This window comes from Rutilus rutilus (genome assembly GCF_951802725.1).
Source record: "Rutilus rutilus genome assembly, chromosome: 11".
NCBI lineage: Eukaryota > Metazoa > Chordata > Actinopteri > Cypriniformes > Leuciscidae > Rutilus > Rutilus rutilus.
In genome coordinates this window covers 13841877-13865762 of record NC_140216.1, presented here as the reverse complement: position 1 = coordinate 13865762, position 23886 = coordinate 13841877, and the positions used below count along the sequence as shown (strand labels likewise).

Genomic DNA, 23886 nt, shown 5'->3' with positions numbered 1-23886 from the left:
TAGATTCCGCCATCGCATCTGTTATAGAAGATATCGACAGCGCATTAATTTTAAAAGAGGAACAGAGAACCGCGATCGGAAACATGAATGAAAAACATACGTCACTTACTCCGTTGCTCTGATTGGTTGTAGGTCTATCCAATTGAGTGCAGAGGAATTTTTTTTCCTGGTTCGGTTGAAACACGCCCCATAATCAAAGCTCAATGGAGAAGTATCAGACTCACATTCTGACTAGAATTGAGTATGACGACGTCAGGCTAGTAGTAAATGATGACAGAATTTAAATGTTTAGGTGAACTTTAAATGTTTAGGAGTCAGTTTCTATTGGCTTAGACCAGTTGCATAAGTGATGCAGAACTTTTCGCAATTCCTTTAAAAACTTTGGGAGTTGTAGGTTTCCTAAATGGTGCAGGTTTGCGATTGAGTTGCCCTGTTTTTTCCAGGGACATGGCGTCCAAACCAATGAGAAGATGAAGCAGTTGGGCTGCATTATTTATTGCCATGGAAACCGTACGACAGAACTGGGACGCAGCAGCAGCTCCGTATGGTTCTTGTGTGCCCCGCCTTCCTTCCTCCATGAGAACTTCTTTTATTTCGCGTGTGACTGTACATCTCCATGTCATTAAAGTGAATCACTGACAACTCTTGTTTTGGGCCATGCCTGAAAAAAACACTTCATTACACATTCTAGTGCCTTCCAGATCCGTTATTCCTGCAAGCCAGTCCCTAAGAGTGGAAACCAACTCAAGAATACACATGCAACCACGGCAGTCTGCGTCCTCGGGGCTCGGCTGTCACTGCGCATAAATTTTGTTTACCATCACACCTTGAGTTTGGGCCCCTGTGGGCTCTGACTGCATGCGTTTGTTTGCAGTCTCCTCCTAATGGCTTGTTGAGTACATCACATGTAACAATGTTCCCATTCAGATACAACGTTCAATTTTGCATTATTTTTATTAGAAATATGTTTTTGTCCTTGTACAAATAAAGGTTCCAAAAGGCATTTTTTGCAGCTGTGCCATAGAACCCTCGTTGGTTCCAAAAGAACCTTACAGTGAACATTTCTTAAAAGAACCATTTTCTTCTTAGTGTGAAAAAGATTTTAATAATCTAAAGAACCTTTTTTTCATTATTAAGAACCTTTTGTGCAATGGAAAGGTTCCATGGATGTTAAATGTTCTTCGTGGAACCATAGATGCCAAAATTTTTAAAAGTGTATGGTGATGAAATTATGGTCACTTTAGATTAGGGTCCAGTTCTCACTATTAACTAACTATTAACTATGACTTTTGCCTCAATGAACTCCTAATTACTGCTTATTAAACGTTATTAAGGTAGTTCTTAAGTTTAGGAATTGGGATTAAGGGATGTACAATATGATCTTGCAGAATAAGGCATTAATATGTACTTTATAAGTACTAAAAAACAGCCAATATCCTAGTAATATGCATGCTAATAAGCAACTAGTTATTAGTGAGAATTGGACCCTAAACTAAAGTGTTACCAACTTTTATTCAGCAAGGACACATTTAATTGATCAAAAGTGACAGTAAATTCATTTTGAATGTTACAAAAGATTTCTATTTAAAAAAAAAAAAAACTTTCTATTTTTCAAAGAATCCTTAAAAAAGTTATTTTCTTTTTACATTCTTTTAAATCACAATAATATTTTACTATACTACTGTTTTTTTTGTTTTTTAACTGTATTTATGATCCAATAAATGCATCCTCGTAAGCATAAGAGACTTTGTAAAAAAAAACATTGGAAAATCTTACCAATGCCAAACTTTTGAACAGTAGTGTAAATATAATATAAAATATAAAAATAGTGTAAATATAATGCTTGTTGGTGAAGACTCACCATGACATAGCGTTATTAATAAACCATAAAGTGATAAAAAAGTGCAAAGGCATCTGAGGTCAGTGGAATCTAGCTCTCTTCCACCTTTCACTGTCACTTTTAGTCAGTTAGTTTCATCCTGAACTAAACAAACTTCTGCATCTTTGTTGCTAAAATCATTCTCAGCAATATCAGTAAACACAAAATCACTTCTTTCTCTCTCTCTCAAACTGTCAGCCATTTTCCCAAAGGCAAAGGGTCTCAGGGCAGGAGCTGAGAATGCACATCTGTCAACAACGAGACAGAAGTGACAAACTCTCTCAGAGAGACAAAAGGTGAAAGACAGATAGATACAGAAAGACTACAGGGACAGATATGAGATTGATAGAGAGAGAGAGAGAGAGAGAGAGAGAGAGAGAGAGAGAGAGAGAGAGAGAGAGAGAGAGAGAGAGAGAGACCTATTAATAATGGAAACCTATTAAATCATTATTCTTGCAATTTTGAAAATCACACATTTCACCGTTAAATGGCAACCTAGCATTCAAAGGTTTGAGGTCTGTAAGATTTATTTAGTCTTTTATACTCACCAAGGCTGCATTTATTTGATCAAAAATACAGTAAAACCTGTAATATTGTAGAATACAGTTAAAATTAAAATAATGGTTTTCTATTTTAATACATTATAAAATATAATTTATTCCTGTGATGTCAAAGATGAACTTTCAGCTGCCGTTACTCCAGTCTTCTAGGGATACTCCACTTTTTTTGGAAATAGGCTCATTTTACAACTCCCCCAGAGTTAAACAGTTGAGTTTTACCGTTTTCGAATCCATTAAGCCGAACTCCGGGTCTGGCGTTACCACTTTTAGCATAGCTTAGCATAGATCATTGAATCGGACATGACCATTAGCATCTCTCTCAAAAAAATGACGATAACGATATTTTTCCTATTTAAAACTTGACTCTTCTGTAGTTACATCGTGTACTAAGACCGACGGAAAATGTAAAGTTGAGATTTTCTAGGCTGATATGGCTAGGAACTATACTCTCATTCCTGCGTAATAATCAAGAAACTTTGCTGCCGTACCATGAGTTCAACTTTACATTTTCTGTCGGTCTTAGTACACGATGTAACTACAGAAGAGTCAAGTTTTAAATAGGAAAAATATCGAAACTCTTTGGTCATTTTTTTGAGAGAGATGCTAATGGTCTTGTGCGATTCAATGATCTATGCTAAGCTATGGTAAAAGTGGTACCGCCAGACCCGGAGATCGGCTGAATGAATTCAAAAACGATAAAACTCAACTGTTTAACTCTGGAGGAGTTGTAAAATGAGCCTATTTCCAAAAAAAGTGGAGTATCCCTTTCAGTGTCACATGATCCTTCATAAATCATTCTAATATGCTGATTTGGTGTGCAAGAAACATTTCTTATTTTTTTCAATGTTGAAAACAGTTGAGCTGAGTAATATTTTTATGGAAACCATAATAAAATAAATTCAGGATTCTTTGATGAATAGAAAGTTCAAAAGAACAATTATTTGAAATAGATTTTTTTTTTGCAACAATGTAAATGTATTTACTGTCACTTTTGATTAATTTAATTCACCTTCGTTGAATAAAAGCATTGATTTATGTAAAAATAAATCTTATTGTTTGAATGGTAGTCTATGCTAATAGGTAATGAGAGAATACTCACTTTTTGCTAAACTATCCAAGTCAAATTACAACCTGAAATCAACAGTACAGTGTATACAATATAGTATGTAATTGTGACAATATAGTTACAAATATACTGCATACAACTATACTTATTTATGCCAAAATTGAGTGCAATAACCTACTCTATAATCATAATTATTGTAGGGCGAGAATACCAAAGTTTCATTTAAACAGGCTGGTGTTTTTCTGTAATGCAGCTCTTTGTGTGCACAAACTAAAAGCCTTCAGGGCCCTCTAACAAAACACAGCAGTCATAAGACACCAGGAGGGACCATTACAAGTCCACAGATTAAAGCCCACTTAAAACACACTCAGCCAAATACACAATTAAACATGTACACACTCCTCCATCTCCACTACTCCCCATCATCTCTCCTGCAATCCTAATTAGCACTTCCTCAGCTGCTTGGCAACTATCGTCGGGGTAACAGCAGCCAGCATCTGCGTCCCACAGAGGTGTGGAGGAACAGGCTGTTTTTCTGACTGTGAGTGTGGAAAAAGCAGGCTAAACTGCTGGGCCAAAACGCATGCTGATGTGATGTGACAAATGACAACATCATTATCGACAAAAAAAGAATTAAAGGTAAAAAAATAAATAATAAAAAAAAAATTCTGCCATTATTTGACTTTATGCGAGGAACTAATTGAAATTTAAATCATTATTCACTGAAATTTGCACCCTACCCTTGTTGCTCACAAAATTCTTTATATGCAGTATTCGTACTTTCATTCAGACATTCATTTGGTGTCACTGACGTCACACCTGGTGGAAAACATTTTGAGAGTGTGAATATGCATAAATAAGAATGAAAAAGAGAAAGGTTTTCAGTTGGGCTGCGCAATTAATCAAAATAAAACGGAAATCGCAATATGGCTTAGTGCAATTATCAAAATGTAAAAGCTGCAATTAACTAAACAAATATATGCGCTGTGTGTTTCAGAGTGAAGCGCTGCACTGTGTTCATTTACACAAGGACAGCCCAGTATCCTCTGGTGTTTACAGCGTCTCGGTTCACAGTAAATGCTGGTTTGGGTCGCTTCAACATGCATTTGGAAATGCAACATGCACCAACAATCTTTCCAAACTTGTAATGAGAAGCACGTATCAACAAAAGACCAGCTTTAAGGGCTTACTGCAGTTTTTACAATAGTAATATTTCTTATTTTGGTTTTATTTAGCAAAAAATCTTAGCAAGGACAACAGTAGTTTTTATCATAAAATCATAATTAGAATTTCCAGTCATGCAGCCCTAGTTTTCAGTGAATAATAAATGATTACATTTAATCTGTTCCTCCTATAAAATGTATCATGAGACAACTCCTAATCACTTTATGCTTCATTGTATGGATTATCCATTGCAATTCAACATTACAATTTTAAATGGAAGACATACAGGTTCAGAATGACATGAGGGTGAGTTAATAATGACCATTTTCATTTTTAGATGAATTATCCCTGTAAATCCACTCAAACTATTGCTGCTCTACTGACTCTCTCATCAGCATTAAGTGCAATGCTTTGTTAATATGTGGAATTATAGTACTACATTGCTGGATTTTAAAATCTATTAGATAAACTTGAGGATGGAATTTATTCTGCAATTATTCAATAAATCAAGACTTAATGAATGCAGCAACACCTTGGGCCCTATCTTGCACCCAGCGCAATTGACTTTGTACACCGACGCATGTATCATTCCTATTTTGCACCCGCGCACAGCGGACTTTTCCCTCCACAGATGCACGTCGGTTAACTAAAAAATACACTTGCGCTCCCAGGGGCGGTTCAGCGCAAAGAGGAGGCGTGTTCCGGCGCAAACGTTCCCTCATGCTATTTTACAGGTTTAGAAAACAATTCCGCCACTGACCAGGAAAAACCTAGTCTAAAGTCAGTGGCGCGTTGCGCATGTAATTTATATTATGCTATTTTAAGGGCGCATGCTTGGCCATAATCAATGTAGCGTGTGCACAACATGCATACACTTTGATTCTCTCATCTACACAGAAGCAGCAGTTTTCATTTTTGCAAATCATACATTATTACAAGGAAAAATATTAACACACGAGGGAAATCATTGTTGTGTCTATGAAGATGTGAAAAAATAGGCATAAATCTAGCTTACACATTTACCCAAATTATTATACGCCTGTTTAACCGAAGCTAATTTGGGTGGGTTTCTCCCATCCCCAATGTCACCTCTCTGTCTTTTACGGCCCTGACGAGAACATCAGCTGTGAACCGCTCCTGGCAAATCCACCGTTATAATAGCCATCCGCCATGGAACAAGCGCGCCTGCTCTTAAAGGGAATGTGAGATGTCGCTCTGATTGGTTTATTTCACGTTACGCCCAAACCACACCTATGAATAATGAAGCTACTTCAGACCAACCCATTTTAGATTTGCGTCGGGCGCAAGAGTCATTTATCCCGCCAGTATAATAGCAACAGCGCCCAAGACCCGCCCACAAAGTTATTTGCGTTTCGCGCTTGATACTTGCGTTTCAGATCATTAAAATAGGGCCCAACGTGTAACAGTTATATAATCATAGTTCATCACATAGATTACTTCTAGTCTGATTAAGCCTCTGTGACACTAAAAGCACATCTTGGGAATGAAGGACGAGATAAGCTGCTCATCAACTCAGCCTGAGAAGATAGTTCCCTTATTGATACACGGCATCACACCATTGGAGGATTACGCAACAGGCTTTTCCTTCCTATGGGAGGGCAACACACAGACACACACACCCAACAGGGATGATGTCACGCATGGCAACAATAGAGCTGATTATTCTGGTCATAATGTCTGCAGATGACACAAACACAAACAATCGCAGTTAACCCTGCGGAGGGGCACAAACACACACTCAAGCACACACAACAGAACAAATGGTGTTTTGAGGACAGTTCATCTACACCACGATTCAAAAGTTTGGGGTTAGTTAGCGCGTTTTATATTTATAAATACTTCTATTCAGAAAGGATTTAAAATTTATCAAAAGTGATAATAAAGACATTTACAATGTTACAAAAGATTTGGATTTCAAATAAATGCTGTTCTTTTGAACTTATTTATCAAAGAATCCTAAAACTGTATCACATATAACAGGCACAAAAGACAAAACTAAAATAGAAAATATGAAGCTGTCTTCAGCAATGATAATAAGAAATGTTTCTTGAGCAGCAAATCATATTTGAATGATTTCTGAAGGATCATGTGACACTGAAGACTGGAGTAATGATGCTGAAAATTCAGCTTTGACATTTTAAAATATATTCAAATAGAAAACAGTAATATTTAACAATATTACGGTATTTACTGTATTTTTTTTAAATGCAGCCTTGGTGAGCATAAGATATTTATTTAAAAAACATAAAAAGAATCGTATAGACTCAAAACTTTTGAATGGTAGATTGCCATTTAAGGTAAAGTGTGTAATTTGTTTCCAAAACTGCAAAAATAATGACTTAATGACTTAAAGACTTAAAGGACTTATTTCTTCAACAAACATAAGTGCCTTTAATCAACTACTGTATTCTATCTTGAAATTCAGTAGATGCACAAAATAACGAAATAAGAAAATAAGAAAATGTTCTTCTCAAATGTATCTAATGAAAGTCACAATGACCTACCAATGGAAAAGCATAATTTCCTCCATAATTTGCAGTTAGACTGGATTGATTAAACCTGGGAAAAGCTTTTAAGCCTTTAGCACTGCCCACAGGCAGCTCTGCTAACTGTTACAACAGGAAGAGTGAAGAATTGGTGAGCAGATCAACAAACGACCAATATTATAATGCTTATATTCATAGTTATACCTTATTACAGTACACTCTATATCAGTGGTACCTCAATGGTGCACATTTTTGATGTCTCTAACACACATATTTGAGGTCTTGGAGACTTTATTAGCAAGCTGATGAATTGAATCGGGTATGTTTGATTAGGAAGACATCTAAACTGTGCAGAGCTGGGGTTCCTTCAGGGCCAGGGTTGGGAACCACTTATTATTATAATGTTTTTACCATGGCAATTATTACCATAATTAAAATGATTCATATGTCTATGCAATTGATTTTAATGTGTATTCGAAGTAGTGATTACTAGTTACATATTTGTCAGGCTGTAAAGATGTGACCCCTTACCAAAATATTAATGTGTACAGCACTGTAAATTAATTTCATTGCTTTTTATTTATGCCACATTTGTCTTCTTTAAATTGTATTACGGTATGATATAAGAATAATGATATAAGAATGATGAAGTCACTATGAAATTAAAATTGACAAATTCTTGTTTATTAAATATTGCAGTATTTATTATAAATGATTTATCCATCTAACCAAATCATTTTTTTTTTTTTTTTTTTAATCATGGGCCCTGGTAATCTTTAATCAAAATAACTACCCCTCCCTCTTGCAGCGTCATCTTTTCCCTTCTCTGACGATGTGTTTACTGGCACTACGTCGGACCACCTGCCAATTACAGCAATAGCAAACACAATGATCTAATGATCCAATCAATTCCTGATGGACAAAATCAAGTCTTACATTTTTTCTTGTTCGAGAAGCCGTTTCACTCGGATAAACTGTACATCACACTAGGGAAGAAAAGACTATCGCACCTTCAAGTATCGAACCCCACTATTGAAAAACAATCAGTCAACAAATATTTATATTTATATCAAGGGCTTGAGATTAACACCAGCCAAATCTGTGTGGATTTCAGCAGTGGCGTGTAACGCAGTCACTCCTACAAGCCACTTTGGTGGGTTGAATTTGATATAATATACATTTTTCAATCGTAGTCTTTTAATAAATATTCGTTCTGAAATAATAAACTAAGTGCAATGTATAGTGTTGTCAAAAATATAGATTTTTCTATATCGATACCGAAATATCTGAAACACTCCAAATACTCACTTACACGCTCTCTCATCTCTACGCCAGCAAACTGTCACACCCGCCTCCTCTCACTCACTCGTTTTATTTGCTCCGCCTCCTGATGAATATTGTTGCTGTTACAGGGCCTGAATTTGATTGCACGTATTGTGCATAATTGTACGCATCCCAAAGTGTGCGCACATAAAGCCAAATATATTTGCTATATAAAACAGTATAATGGGTCTGTGCGTCAGGTCTTAAAGTGACAGCAGCCTAATATAGTTCTTATTCGATCTACGTCATCAATGTTCGCGGCGGCCATGTTGTTGACATAGAAACCACGGCAACTGTCAGTCTGTCAATTGACAAGCAAGGCAGCGTTGGTATTATCCATGGTATTATCGCTGTGTTTTTTTTTTTTTAAACAGCGTGATGGTGTGTTGTGTAATACACGGCTGTTCTAACAACAGCAATGAGAACCCTGGAGTTAGTTTTTATGCGATACCGACTGTCAGAAAACGTGAAGGGAAGGAGACAGAGGAGTTGAGCCAGCGCAAGAGAGACTTGTGGCTAGCTAGGATAAATATAGGCTAAACTTTCAGCCAACAAGTCTGTTCCCATCATTTTACCACATGTTAGGGGGGATTGGGGGGATGTAAAAAAAAAATATTGCATCACAATAAATGTATTGTGATTGTCAAAACATTTTAGTAACTAAACTGAATTTTATTAGGTTTAGTGACAACATGTTTTTTAAATTATTTCAATTCAATTATTGTGATTTGATTTAATATTGACTCATTTGAATAAATATTGGGTATAGGCTACACAAGATAGGCATTAATTTTTCTCAAGAAAAAAACAACTCACCTAATGCTGTAAACACATACAGAGAGAGATAATGCGTTTTTTTATTATAATAACTTTATTTAATGATATAAGTAAAAAATATAATAAATATGTAATATAGTACACATATTTAGCAAAATACTCTATATAGCTATTTTTTCTAGCCAACTAACGTGCTATAGCCTATATATTATGGTCATCATGGCTTTCCTGAGGTAAATGTTACGTGACATAATTTTTCTCCAGCTGTTTGATTGACCCCTTTGTTTGTTTGATTGATTAGTCGATATGAGGAATATACATTTCGGTAAGTTGTACTGTATCTTTCAACATTGTTCATTCGTGTTTATTTACTAGCTAGAGATGATCGGTTCACTTGCCGCTAGGGATCTGACGCGTCACATTTACAAACACCAAAACGGTATTTATTGTTTGAATTTCGTAATAAAAGTGACAGAATCTGAGAGCTGAGATCTTTTTATATCATAAGTAACCTGCTCTGTCTAGTCTGTCGGTCTCCATGTCCTCTTTGCTTCGCGATTTTTCTGTGCGTGAGAAAATGGATGTGTGGCGTGAGAGCGTGTGAAAAGTGTCAATTGCGTGAGTCTCACGGTGAATGCGTAGAGTTGGCAGCTCTGATAAATATCCGGATAAGTTACGGCTGGCAATAAGGACGGATCTTTACTTAAGGCTATTGGGCCTATTTGATATGGGTCCACAATCAAGCTTATCTTCTCTTGATACCGATGAGATGAAGCCATTAGGCTACTGCTCCTCTCAACTCAAATCTGTGTGCGGGGGCAGGACAGATGTCATGTCAACAATATGGCCGCGGTTAGCTACTTCCGGTGTTTGCGAATAAGGCCTATACCGGCTGCAACATTATGAGATAATATTACAAATATCTATATGACAGTTTTTCCCCCATGGAATCTATGTCAAAATTGTGGCCACTGAAAATGCTGAGTGGCTAGTAACTTTGGAAAACCACTAGCCACAGTGGCTGGTGAGCAAAAACGTTAATGTCAAGCCCTGTTTATAATAACGTTCCTCTATACCTGAGACTATACCGCTGATGAAAGCAGCCATCATCATCTGATCATACTAATACTTTAAATTCTGGTCTCCATTTCTGTAACCCAACTATACTGCTTGATAAAGTAGACCTATTTAGATGAAAAAAAAATTCACAACTGGTAATTTTTGGAGGGTGGTTAAGAAGACAAACAATCTCTGCTAACCCCTTTGGCTCCAGAAGCTCTCACAGTCTCACACACCAGAGCTACAAAAAGCTCTAACCTAACACTGCCTTTGGCCAAGCCGTCACCAACACACACACACACACACACACACAGCTGTCTCAGCAGATGGCCAAAAAGGAGTTTAAACTACCCAACACACACACACACACATCCACACTGGCGCTGCCTTTCCACAAACAAACACACATGGCACAGTCATAATGTTGACTGCTTAAAGCTTAAGTCAGGTGAGGGTGCATGACCCAGAGGAAAGGTCACAGAGTTTAAAGAGGCATCATAACAGAAATGAATCACTGTTTGAATTGAGATGCAGACAAGAGCTCTCAACATGCATGCCAAGCAGAATGTGGAATGTAAATTCATTAAATTTTTACGAACTATATCCCAGTTCATGTGAGAGGTTTCATCAAACTTTAATGGACGATGGTCATAGTTAATGTGATTCTCTACAACACCTGTGGTTACTTTGATAGGACACTTGTGTGAACATGACTTCATACATCCACTAAAAATCACTTTGAGACCAGCAAGTTAAAAGTTTTGGTTAAATACTTTTTGAATTTTTTTCTAAAGTTCATACATATTTTGTGTACCCATTTGCTATATTACTCCTACAGGTCTTAGCACATTTGTCTGTTCTCTTAAAATTGAGTTGTAGATGAAAGCTAATGAGGAGCATGTTCATCTAATCCTGTCAGTCACAAAGCTTTTATTGTGACAAATCATCTGTGATTTCTCCAACACCCCAACACTTGCATCTATATTCATTTCCATTAATATCTGAATATGAAATATTGTATAATCGTTATTAAGTAGTCTGGGGGAAGATGTGGAGCGTACTCTTCATCAAGCAAATGATGTCTACCTTCATCTCACTCAATGATTACATGAATAAGTGAAATAGCATTAGGATGTTAACTGTGAGATGTCTAACGGATTCATTGTTATGAAAATGATGTTTTATACCGTATGCATTAATACTAATCAAAACCTTTATGTTTATTTGTCAGTTTCACAAAAGTTTTAAATGTACAACAGAAACATTAAGTACCGAAATCCACTGCCATATTTTACATTATAGAAACATTGGTCTGAAATGCATTGAAATAATAAAGCCATTAAAAATGTTTGTAATTTTACAGAAAAACTTCTTTTTTTTTTTTAAATTGGTTAAGTGTAAGTTATCTTACCTTATACTGTAACGGAATAGTGAAAAACAAGTAGTATGTAATAAAATATGTAAAAATCGTAATGTGTATTAAATGCAATTTTCTGGTTTTGGAAGTAAAATCTATGAATAGTCATCTAATTTACTGTGAAAGGATACTCCCAGAAGTCCCTGCATGACATCATATGAATATATATTATTTAAAAAACAGTACTTATCTGTAATGTACATTAAGGTGTTTTGTGTTACATTTTCTGTTGTTTAGTGAATTGCATTATTTTAGTGTTTCTATATACCATAAAATGAACAGGATATTTTTACTGTGAAGACACAATGCCAATGATCTTGGGTCTTTTTAAACATATGCACCTCACCTCTAATTATTCGTATAATTTTCCTACTTCTTATCTGGTTATATATTGGTTTAGGTCTATGCTAATTTGGAGGAATGTTGTTTCCCACTTGGAAAATTATGGTTACTTTCAATTTAGGGCTGGCGAAGGTTATTTTTACATCTGTTCAACTGAAACCTCACATATGCTTTAAATGAAGATAAGTCCATCTTGTCTTCTTTTTTGTGCTTATCCTTATGACGTTTATGAAAATGGAAAAATCCAACATATTTTATAAAGTAATAAAAGTCATACTGGGTGCTGCATCTCCGCTGTGGTCTTGGCGAGTGGGGATAGAGTGAAACGCACGTGTGTGCATGGTCATCTGTTCTCCCACCCACCCCCACGCACACATGCTCACACACTATTTGCCTTCCTCCACACTTCCACAGGCCCCTCTGACGTCTCCTTTTGATGATGTCGTGAAGGGGGCATGACCCCATGCATTGACTCGCAGATGGCAGCACAATGGGTTTAAAGCAGACGTGCAGGAGCAGTGATTGCAGACACCCAGTGACTTACACACCAGCCACACACACACACACACTTGAATATGTGATTTACGGGGATTTACTCTCCATAGGCGTAATGGTCTGTATACTGTACATTCTATTCCCCTACACTAACCCCTTAACACATCACAAAAAACTCTCAGCATTTTTTGAATTTCAATAAACACCATTTAGTATGTTTTGTTTTATTAAGCCATATGGTTCACGAGGACACAGGAAGTGTCCTCATAAACCATGTTTACATTTGTTCAGCGACAGCAATATAGCAAATCTTGTCCGCCAATAAATTCTGGTAAAATAATTCACTCTGGGAGTTGTCATGATTAAAATATTTTCAGAAATTTTTTGATGCATAGAAAGTTGAAAAGAACAGCATTTATTTGAAATAGAAATCTTTATTGTATTTTTTTTTTATGCGTCCTTGCTTAATAAATTATCAATTTCTTAAAGAAAAAAAATCTTTTTGATAATATTATACCTCATTGTAACATGTAGTGTTTTGGTTTCATTTTCAGTTTCCTCGTTAGTTTCCCTGGAAGTTAATTAATTTACGCACCTGTTCTGTTTTCCGTTGATTACTCCCGTGTATTTAAGACCTTGCTTCCTATGTTCATTGTTCGGTGTTGTTTCAAGTTTATGTGGATTGCATTTTCTACTACGTTTCCTTAGATATCTCCAGAGTGTTTATTATTCTAAATAAAGACTCTATCGTCGTGCTGCAGACCACCATCGTTACACTAATCAGCATGTGTATTTTCCATAAAGCAACACACACAGACAATAAACTTTTGAACTATATCAGTTTACGAAAACCTTTGTTTTATACGCTATTTAATGAATCCAAAGGAAATATTTAATTGTCCACCATTGTCACAACACAACCAAATACAGAAACACGCTGCAAATACTCACAATGCAACCAAATACAGAGACGGATTGCAAATTCAGGTCATCGACAAGTAGACATTGAACAATAAGCGGTCTCAGCCAGGTTTGTCACTTGTTGGGGTCCCCTTACAAGTACAGCGTGTTTCTGTATTTGGTTGCGTTGTGAGTATTTGCAGCACATGTGTTGTTAAACTGATGAAGATGTTTTCTTCATTTGCTTGTGTTTTTTCTATTTGCACGTGTTTTCTTTAGTTGCAGAGCATTGAGCTTTCCGGGCCACCGTAATTTTCAGCAAATGTTGAATGCAAATGTCTAAAAATGCCATGTGGTTTAACCATCAAGTAAAATATATTCCTTACACCTTGAATATATGGGTACGAGTATGCATACCTTAATACATTTTTATATTATTACAATTACATTATATACAAATCAAGGTAAAAAATAAATATTTTTTTTTTAACCTTGATTTTTATTTTATTTTATGAATAACATAAATTAATTTCACTACTTTATACAGTTTCTTTTAAAAAATGTCATTATAATAATGGTGCTTTTTCTTTATGAAAATGGAGAATTTTAGCACCACCATTTTTGGTGGACAAAAATTGTGGTATGACAGCATGTGATTTGGCCCTGTTTAAATCCGGAACACTAAGAATTGCAAAATTTCTAACGGAACCACTATTGTACCCGTATAACGGGTTGACTATTGTTAAATAGTTATAGTGATGCTCGCAGAAAGACTTGCACATCACTTGCAAAATGTGCAAGGTGGAGATTACTGACATGGACTCTTACCTTTTAAAGTGGTCTGTAAGGGCGCCCACCAACTCCCCTACGCGGTCTTGATTTGGATTCAGTTGACCCCTCTGCAAATGCACCAGAATGTCATCCTGAGTGGCAGTATGTAGCGCCACCATCTGGTCACTGCCACTTGTTACGCTTACACTAACCACCTGTGGGTTTGAAGAGAGTGTAAAACAGCAATACAAACACATGAAACCATGTTAACACGTTGTATAGCATGCGTTGGTGCACAATGAAGTCAAAGCATTTGTGTCCAATAAATCCATCTTTCCTGAGTCCAACAGATTAATTTGTCCACCAACTACTGGCATTCAGTCAACCTTTGCCTTTGCAAACCCACAGTAAAAAGCACACAAAAAAAAAAAAGCTTCCTGTGCTTCAGCACATGATTGACTCATTAACCTTCAGAATGAGTAATGTGCTGGAAATAATCCTGAATGAATGACTTGATTGTTTCAATTACTCAAAACGTGTGACCAATTGAAGTTGTGCGTCAGAAAACTGTGTGTGTGCCTGGCTGGTACACATGACTCTGAGAATAGAAACAGTCCTGGGGATGCTGTTTGAATGTTCGAGAGCATGAATATACAATAGTATTTATTTTGTGTATTTTTTTGTGTGCATTGGGTTCATTAAAGGCTAGTGTGTGTTTCTAAGTGTGCACAAACGTGAACGGTTATGAACAGCAGTAGGTGCGTCACCGCTGTGCCTGAAAGGAAGAGAGTGATCAGGCAGCGTTAAGCCTCTTTACTGCCACTCGGATGAACACACAGTAGCACACACAAACATGTGCGTACACACAAACACACTAACACAGGTTAAATCAGTTTGTGCCCTGTGGTACATGCAGCAGACCTTACTGTCTGAGATTTTGAGAAATAAGGGTGGGCCTGGAAACACTGCACTGTGTTCAAGTCAAACAGACACGCACACACACACACACACAGAATATAACAGATTACCATAAGATGTGTAAAAACACCATAAGATGTGTAAAGGCCCATTCACACCAAAGATGAAAACTCTAATGATAACTTAGACTATATCGTTTCATTCTTATTCTATGAGAATTATTTTTCTGAGAATAGGAGTCCATACCACAACTATACCGATAATGACACAGAGAAACAATATCGCTGGAATTACCTTCAGAATGTTTTTTTTTTCCAGCTGATGAACGATAAAAATATTGACAGCCAATCAGAATTGAAGTCAACTGAAGCATTTAAAGTGACAGATGACAGGCTTATAATAAACAGAGCGTTATTGTTCATTGGTGTAGATGCTTATTTATCATTATAGTTATTACTGTAAGTGTGCACAGGCCGTAAGGTTGCCCTGTCTGTGTCTGCTGCTCTAGAATATCAACTGACACAATCAGCCCCTGTGCTGTGCAGAGTCCTTGTGTGTGCGCGTCAGTCTATGGTGAAATGAGATTAAAACCACAATGTACTGTGCTGTCACAAAACAATATCCTTGTCTGGGACTGCATGAACCCATCCAGTGTGGTCTGGCCTGACCGGAGAGGGTTGGAAAAGTTCATAATATGCACTTGGATGGTGACCCATTAAGTGAAGGGCTGCCGGCAAGGCTGTGAGATTATAATAGAGTAAATCTCATAAAGCCTGTCAGGACATGTGCATTATATTGCAGTCCAAAATCAAAAGAAAGAAATATATTTTGTTTAACAAAACTGAAGCCTATTTTTAGATCGCAAAGATTTCTTTTGGATCGTGACATTAATTTCATGACAGTTAAGCACACTCTCTTCCATAGTCTCATTATTTAAATTGTATTTAAATTATTTAAATTTAATTTCTTATTAAAGCATTTATACATCGTGGTAGCATTAGGGTTATTATTGCTAAATGAAAAACATTTTAATTTATAAAATAAACGTTAACTGAAATAAAATGAAATATTAAAAAGCTGTAACTTATTTCATCATACAAAAATGATCATACATCATACAAAAAAGTGAAAAATCCAGACACATATTAAAGTAAAGAGAATTTGGGGGATAAACGTGTTCATTAGTCATGAAAAAATTTAACAATTATTATTATTAACCTTATTTAACCACTAAAGAGCTCTTATTTTCAACGACAGCCTGACAGGAGAATTAAAATCTCCTGAAAGACATACTAACATATTAAAATTTACACACACATATACATTCAATTAAAACATTCACAAGCTGTGATGAAAACACTCCCTAATAGTTTTTTTAAATGCAGTGACTGAAATAAATGACTCCAATTTCAATTACTAGCGAAAGCAAAAGCAGAGCAGAAATATCTTGCAGATATTTGGGTAATAGACCTAAAAGGACTTTATAAATAAAAATACACCAGTGTATTTCCCGTCTACTCCCGTAACAATCTTAATGCTCCTTAAAATAAACGTTATTTTCTTTATGCAAAATATAATTTCTTTGATTTTTAGAATTTGGTGTGAAATGTGATTCATGTTGTTGTCTACACATGTTTTTGAGTACACAAACGGCTATTTTGACTCAATGTATTTTTTTCTGGTGTTGATCTGGTATCTTTTGAATATTCAAATCTGTAAATATCACAATAACAGCTGTGAAGTGAAAACGGTGTGTTAAAGAGTATGTGTGCATAATTGTCATGATTCAGTATTATACTGCAGCTCTTGCTGAACTGCCCAATTGCTTCTCTCTATCTCTCTGAGACGTCTGGCCCTGCTTCCGCTAGAGACGTGTAAAACATACAGATATGGATAAAATAGCAGGTTTAATGTGTGTGTGTGTGAGTGTCTGTGAGTCTATGCTAAGGGGAGCTTAGACTGCAGTGCTGCAGTGTGTGACCAAATCCCTCTCTCACTATATTGCATCTGAGAACGTAGACAGAATGTAGGTCAGACACCTCACACACAGACTGTTCTGGTCCCTGAATTCACTCAGACGCAGCCAGAAGTTTGCGAATGACCCTGTTAAGCCATCTGACATCATGTCCGGTCATATGAAGTATTAGTGCTGTCATCTAATAAGAGAGACCAGTTGGTAGATGTAAACAAAAATCCAAAGAGAAAACGTGACTGCAGCAGACAGATGCATTGACCCACATTGCACGGTTGCATAAAAAAAAAAAAAAAAAAAAACCCAGACAATTACAGATACCAAGACGTGTCTGCTTTCTTTTGAGGGCTTCGTTTTAGTCTTTGCTGTTATATTATACGCATTTCTGCGTGCATGTAGAAGTGTAGGTGACCATGTGTGTGAAATACTTACTGAATCAAGAGATATTCGTTTTTGCACTTTGAAGTGTTTTTTGGGCTCCAGTCTGTAAATATGCTTGTCAGTGATGAGTAGAGCTCTGTCCTTTGTGTTGTTGAACCAGTTGAGCTGAAGAAAAGAGAGATCAGGAGAGAGAAAAATCAGAAATGGGGTAAACTGTCTGCCTCTGTCTGAGCTTGACTACAACAATATTTAGGGCTTAATGAAATTCATGAAATTCAACCTTTGCATTAGCACTGTTGATAGGTTTATGTACTGCTCTACTATTGTACTGCATGTTCCTGCCTTTAAAAATAGCCTGTGAAATTGGGTTGGTGGTGTGGTTGAGTCTCGCTGGGAAGGAAAGATAAACTGGACCAATGACAGCAAAACCCATAGCTGCAGCGCTATGATAGGGTGTGTATTTTACAGTCTTTGCTTAAAAGTGCTCTAAGCGATGTTGGGTGACGTCACTTCTTGTTGATGTTCGAAGTATTGTCAAACAAAACGGAGGCTCCTCATCCCGTCCCCTCCCCCTCCCTTCCGTGCGTCCTGAAACAGGCTTTTCCGACGTAAATTCGGGACTTCGCACGTTCCTTCTCCTTTTCCCTCTTCTTTGCTATTTGTTCATCGTAACGTCGTCTATTTGGTCGTGTGTCGGCCATATGAAAATTCAAGAGAATATAATTCTAATGTTAGTTGTTGACGTTGTCTAGGACATCTCTCATGTAGCTAACCTCCCTCTTCATGCTTTCTCTCTCCTCCACTCCCCACACCCCCCTCTTCATGTGCACGCGCACTAACCCCCCAACCCCAAATCATTCTTGTCGGTTATTGGCTGGAACACTGTTTGTTATGTTTCGTGGTCCAGACTGGGCCAGTTTGTTTTTGTTGCCGTTTGTGGAGCCTGGGGTGTCTGCAGAGACCGCGTTTTTTTACAGTGTGTTCAGGGGACAGGCAGCTAGCGGATAGTGAGGAGATGTTTGCTGTATGTGACAAAAACATTTTCAGCCTAAAAAACGCGTGACATCGCTTAGAGCACCTTTATGGCATTAAAACATTGAGAACTCTGCTGTGCTTGTGCCGCCCCACGTTGCTCTATGGTCAAAGCAGCTCAGGCGTGAGAAAATGAGAAAGTGAATGAGACTTGGTGACTTGGAGAAAGACTTTTCATGTCCAAGAATATTTTTGCCATGTTTACCCTATATAATACGGTAAACTTGTTCAATAACGGTTACTTTTTTGTTACTTCTTATTTGTATTATTGTTGTTCTTGTTGATAGTGCTTATTTTCTCCATTCACACTTATATTTCACTTTTTTAATATAGTTTTTTACTCCTTTGTAACCATTGTTATTTTATTTGCAAATATTGCTTGCATTCCATTGACACTGCTGTTATTTTAATTGATTTGCTAATATATCTTGTTTACCCCATTTGCACTATTGTTATATTATTTTATTTGATAATACTGGCCTGTTGTAATTTTACTTTATTTATTATTATAATTATTATGACATTATTATATGTATAGGCCTACTATATTATTACAATATTATAATTATTTTAATATTGTTTGTTTACAACCATTCACACTATTTTTATTTTATTTTATTTGCTAATATTGCTTGTTTACTCCATTCACACTATTGGTATTTGTATTATTTAATTTTGCTTGTTTACACCATTTGCGCTATTGTAATTTTACTTTATTTGTTAATATTGCTTGTTTACTCATAACATAATTCTTAATGTCATTGTTTACTCCTTTAGCACCATTGTTATTTTACATTATTTCTCAATTGAACTGTTTTCTCTTTTCACACTTAAGTTATTTGATTGTATTTTCTAATATTGTTTGTTCACTCTGTTAATGACACTATTGTTATTTTTTTTATTAGTTAATAATATATATATTAGTTATTAATTAATATTAGTTTTTTTTTTTTGCACTGTTATTATTTAAACATGCATTATTACTTTTATGCACTATTCTCTGCAAATGCTTTGGCAATACAAAATGCACAGTTTTTGTCATTTTATAACAGTGAAATATAATTTTAAAAAGCCTACCATCCTGACATAGCATGAAAAGAGGACCTGGGCGTATTGGTCTTTGTTCTTCAGCTCTTTAGTGATGCGCACAAAGTTGGTGCTTGTCAAAGGAGAGTCCTTCGCCTGCAATGGAGAGACACGTTGGATTTATGACAACATGAGAAGCTTAGTCACACAAGCAACACAAACAACATGCACACTTATGCTTCCATGGTTTCCTTGATGACAATTCAAATCAATCCATGACGGATTTAAAAACAGTCATCATCGTCACCAGCCCACTCGACTAATGCGTCAAACAGATATGACACCTTATCTGCAACAACAGATTCTCAACTGTGCTTCATGAATAAGCTTTTGACTCATTTAGATGATCTGAAAACTTCAAAGGTCTTTATAAGCTCATCTGTCATAGCCGATATACACTGTGGCGACAGGAGCGAGCATTCAGCATGCATCTTTTGAGCTTTAAAAATGTGTTATGAAATACAGAAATCACAATGAATCTCTTGCTGCTGAGGAAAAATTCTACAGAATTCTTAAAAAAAAAGAATACAATCCTTAATTTTTTTTATTTAACACAAGCTCAAGGACTCACTCTCTTCATTTCACTCCACTGGAGGGAGAATTAGATGAACCCCCAGGGCTCTTGACTTTATTTCAAGAGATATTTTTTTGCTTGTCCTTGAGCACACACACACACACAAAAAGGATTTGGTAAAAAAGAAAAAAGAAACTTGGTAACACTTTACAGTAAGGTCTCATTTGTTAATATTAGTGAATTAATTCATTAACAAGAACTAACAATTAACAATATATTTGGTCACACTTTAGATTAGGGTCCAATTCTCACTATTAACTATGACCTTTCCCTGCATAAACCCCTAATTACTGCTTATTAATAGTTAGTAAGGTAGTTGTTAAGTTTAGGAATTGGGTAGGATTGGGATGTAGAATATGGTTATGCAGAATAAGGCATTAAAATGTGCTTTAAAAGTACTAATAAACAGCCAATATCCAAGTAATATGCTAATAAGTGACTATTTAATAGTGAGAATTGGACCCTAAAATAGTTTTACCTATATTTTTAGAGCATTCATTAACCTTTTTTAATGTTAGTTAATAAAAATGATCATGTTAATTTTAGTTCGGTGAATTACCAGAAGTTAATATTATTTTAAAAAACCTTTTATAAATGCTGAAATTAACATTAACTAGGATTAGTAACTGCCGTAGAAGTATTGTTCATTGTTAGTTCATGTTAACTAATGTAAAGTGCATAATTCAGTGATCTTTAGAGCTTATAAAGGGAGGGCTCTTCTCTTGCTTTCTGTTTACTGTCCATCCACAATCTTAACACAATCTTCTGATAAGTACACTACAAAGTTTCTGGATTGACAGCCGCATTTAAATGCGCGATCAAATCAGAAACTGTGAAGATTGACAGTGATAACCAACAATAACGTCATATAGATTGTGGTCACATCATAATTTGTTGCCAAATCTTGGCCATGATTTAACTCAATTAAAACGAGGTAAACTAATTAACTTCAATCATTTTTTTTTTTTTTGCATGCCATGTGTGTGGCTCTGTAAAATACAACAATAATGAACATTAAAAATAGCTAAAAAAATTGTTTATGTGAATGTAAAAAGTAACTATTTCAGCGAAAATAAATGGACAAATTACATGAATTTACAAGTTTCGGTCAACGGGAGCAAACAGATTTTCTTCATATTTGAATATACATGAACATGAATTAGATTTTTAGCAAATAACAACATCAGTCTGTTTCTCACAGAAAGCTATACATTTTCATTTGTGGGTGAACTATTCTTTTAAGATTGTCAAAGATTCCTGGAGTCAATGGATTTACCACTGGGCTTAAGGCTTAATTAAACTGAAAACTTGAATAAGCTTAATCGATGTAAAAATCTAATGTAAAAGTGAAGGTTCTAAATGAGTAACCTAATGAAAAACTCACATTGGCCAAGTAGTCTCTCTCCCAGGCACGGCTGTATCCCCAGTCCACTCTCTCCCCGCTCAGGGCTGACAGAGCAGCTACTTTAGCTCTCACCTCCGCCATGTCAGATGGGGGGATGTTTTTGATCAGCTGCCTTGCCCACCATCTAAGCGACAGGCAGTGAAAGCATGAGAGGAAGGCCGAACAATAAAGAAAAAGACATGAAGATGGAAGCCAAGGTAATACCGGTGGTAGAGGTGTTGTGTGATTCTGTGGAACTGCACCAGGGCCGCAGGTGGTGCCGGCCACTCTACACTCTTCCCATAGTCGGCCATGTTTCGAACATTGGCGAAACGTCTCTCCACTTCCCAGAAGTGAGCCTTCACCTTATAGCATTTATAATATGCCATTATGGTATAGATTGCCCTTATTTTCCTACAGCGCATACGTGCTAATGCACCTCTCCATACCTGCAGAAAGACACAAATACAGGTTGAATGTGAGGGAAACCCTTCTGAAGACACCAAACACTGTAAACTGTGATGTGACTACAACACAGGTGAAACATGCTCTGTTCTAAAACCAAAACCTAAAGGCATCTAGGGCATGATCTTTAAAGTAATGATATAACAGATTTAATATTATAAATAAATACTTTTGTGTACTTTTTTGATCAATATAAAGGGCACCTATTATGCAAAATTCAAACAAAAATGTGTTGGCAGTGTGTACACAACCCTATAATGGTAAAAATCCACCCACTCCTCTTCTTTTAATCCCCATAAATCATAAGCAGTGTCTCAGAACAAGCCGTTTGAAGATGCAGCTTTTGTGACATCACAAATGTTTAGGTCCCGCCCACGACTGCTGACAGACTCTGCCCTATTAGCATAGACCCCGCCATGAGTATCTTCTCGCCAGAGCATTTAACAGGTAAGAAAAGTATTCTTATTAAAGCTATAAAAGTTAATTCAATCAAGTTTTCTGTTTTTCTTTTGTTTGATTCATATTAACAACATATATAGCAGTGGGTACTGTATATTACGCTGCTTTCACTTTAATTCACAGATCTAATATACACATGCGATTTCTTTACTTGCTGTTTATGTTCACAGACATAACCGACTGTGTTTATGAGAAATTTGTGTGTTTTTGACAGTTTAAAGGGATACTCCACTTTTTTTGGAAATAGGCTCATTTTACAACTCCCCCAGAGTTAAACAGTTGAGTTTTACCGTTTTCGAATCCATTCAGCCGATCTCCGGGTCTGGCGGTACCACTTTTAGCATAGCTTAGCATAGATCATTGAATCGGACAAGACCATTAGCATCTCTCTCAAAAAAATGACCAAAGAGTTTCGATATTTTTCCTATTTAAAACTTGACTCTTCTGTAGTTACATCGTGTACTAAGACCGACGGAAAATGTAAAGTTGCGATTTTTTAGGCTGATATGGCTAGGAACTATACTCTCATTCCTGCGTAATAATCAAGAAACTTTGCTGCTGTACCATGAGTGCAGCAGGCGTAATGATATGACACAGCGCCTGAAAATAGGTCTAATAGGTTAGACAAACTTAGTCCCGGTCACGTTGGAAGTTACCGAGCTGGGGACTATTTTCAGGCGCTGCGTCATATCAGTACGCCTGCTGGACTCATGGTACGGCAGCAAAGTTTCTTGATTATTACGCAGGAATGAGAGTATAGTTCCTAGCCATATCAACCTAGAAAATCGCAACTTTACATTTTCCGTCGGTCTTAGTACACGATGTAACTACAGAAGAGTCAAGTTTTAAATAGGAAAAATATCGAAACTCTTTGGTCATTTTTTTGAGAGAGATGCTAATGGTCTTGTCCGATTCAATGATCTATGCTAAGCTATGCTAAAAGTGGTACCGCCAGACCCAGAGATCGGCTGAATGGATTCGAAAAACGGTAAAACTCAACTGTTTAACTCTGGGGGAGTTGTAAAATGAGCCTATTTCCAAAAAAAAAGTGGAGTATCCCTTTAAGCACAATAAGACGTGAAAGAGAACTTAGTTTAATACTTACAGGACGCACCGTCTGACAGCCGGCTTTCTGTGCGCATACTTCGAATGTGTGCGCTCAGAAAACCATATATCAGAAGTTTAGACTGATATGGCTTTAAAGCGCATACAGATAAAAACAATTCATGATGACGAAGAACTGCAATGTCACTTGAGCGTGCCCGAGATAAAGACGACAATAAAAACCAAACAGATGTTTTAGTTTTTGGCAGAGTATCTGAGGCACGAGCTATAAAGGCTCCGCCGTCTTCTGG

General features: G+C 36.5%; 1 protein-coding gene across 1 annotated transcript in view; it reads right to left on the bottom strand.

Moving 5' to 3' along the window:
- The window catches only part of myo1g (myosin IG), a 54422-nt gene that overhangs the window by 5603 nt on the left and 24933 nt on the right, over positions 1-23886 (bottom strand). The window contains exons 17-21 of the mRNA XM_084422630.1: positions 21833-22056; positions 21608-21752; positions 19641-19745; positions 17583-17696; positions 14318-14475 (exon numbers count right to left, since the gene is read on the bottom strand). Coding sequence (XP_084278756.1) covers positions 14318-14475; positions 17583-17696; positions 19641-19745; positions 21608-21752; positions 21833-22056 — 746 coding nt within the window. The remainder of the gene's footprint in view (positions 1-14317; positions 14476-17582; positions 17697-19640; positions 19746-21607; positions 21753-21832; positions 22057-23886) is intronic.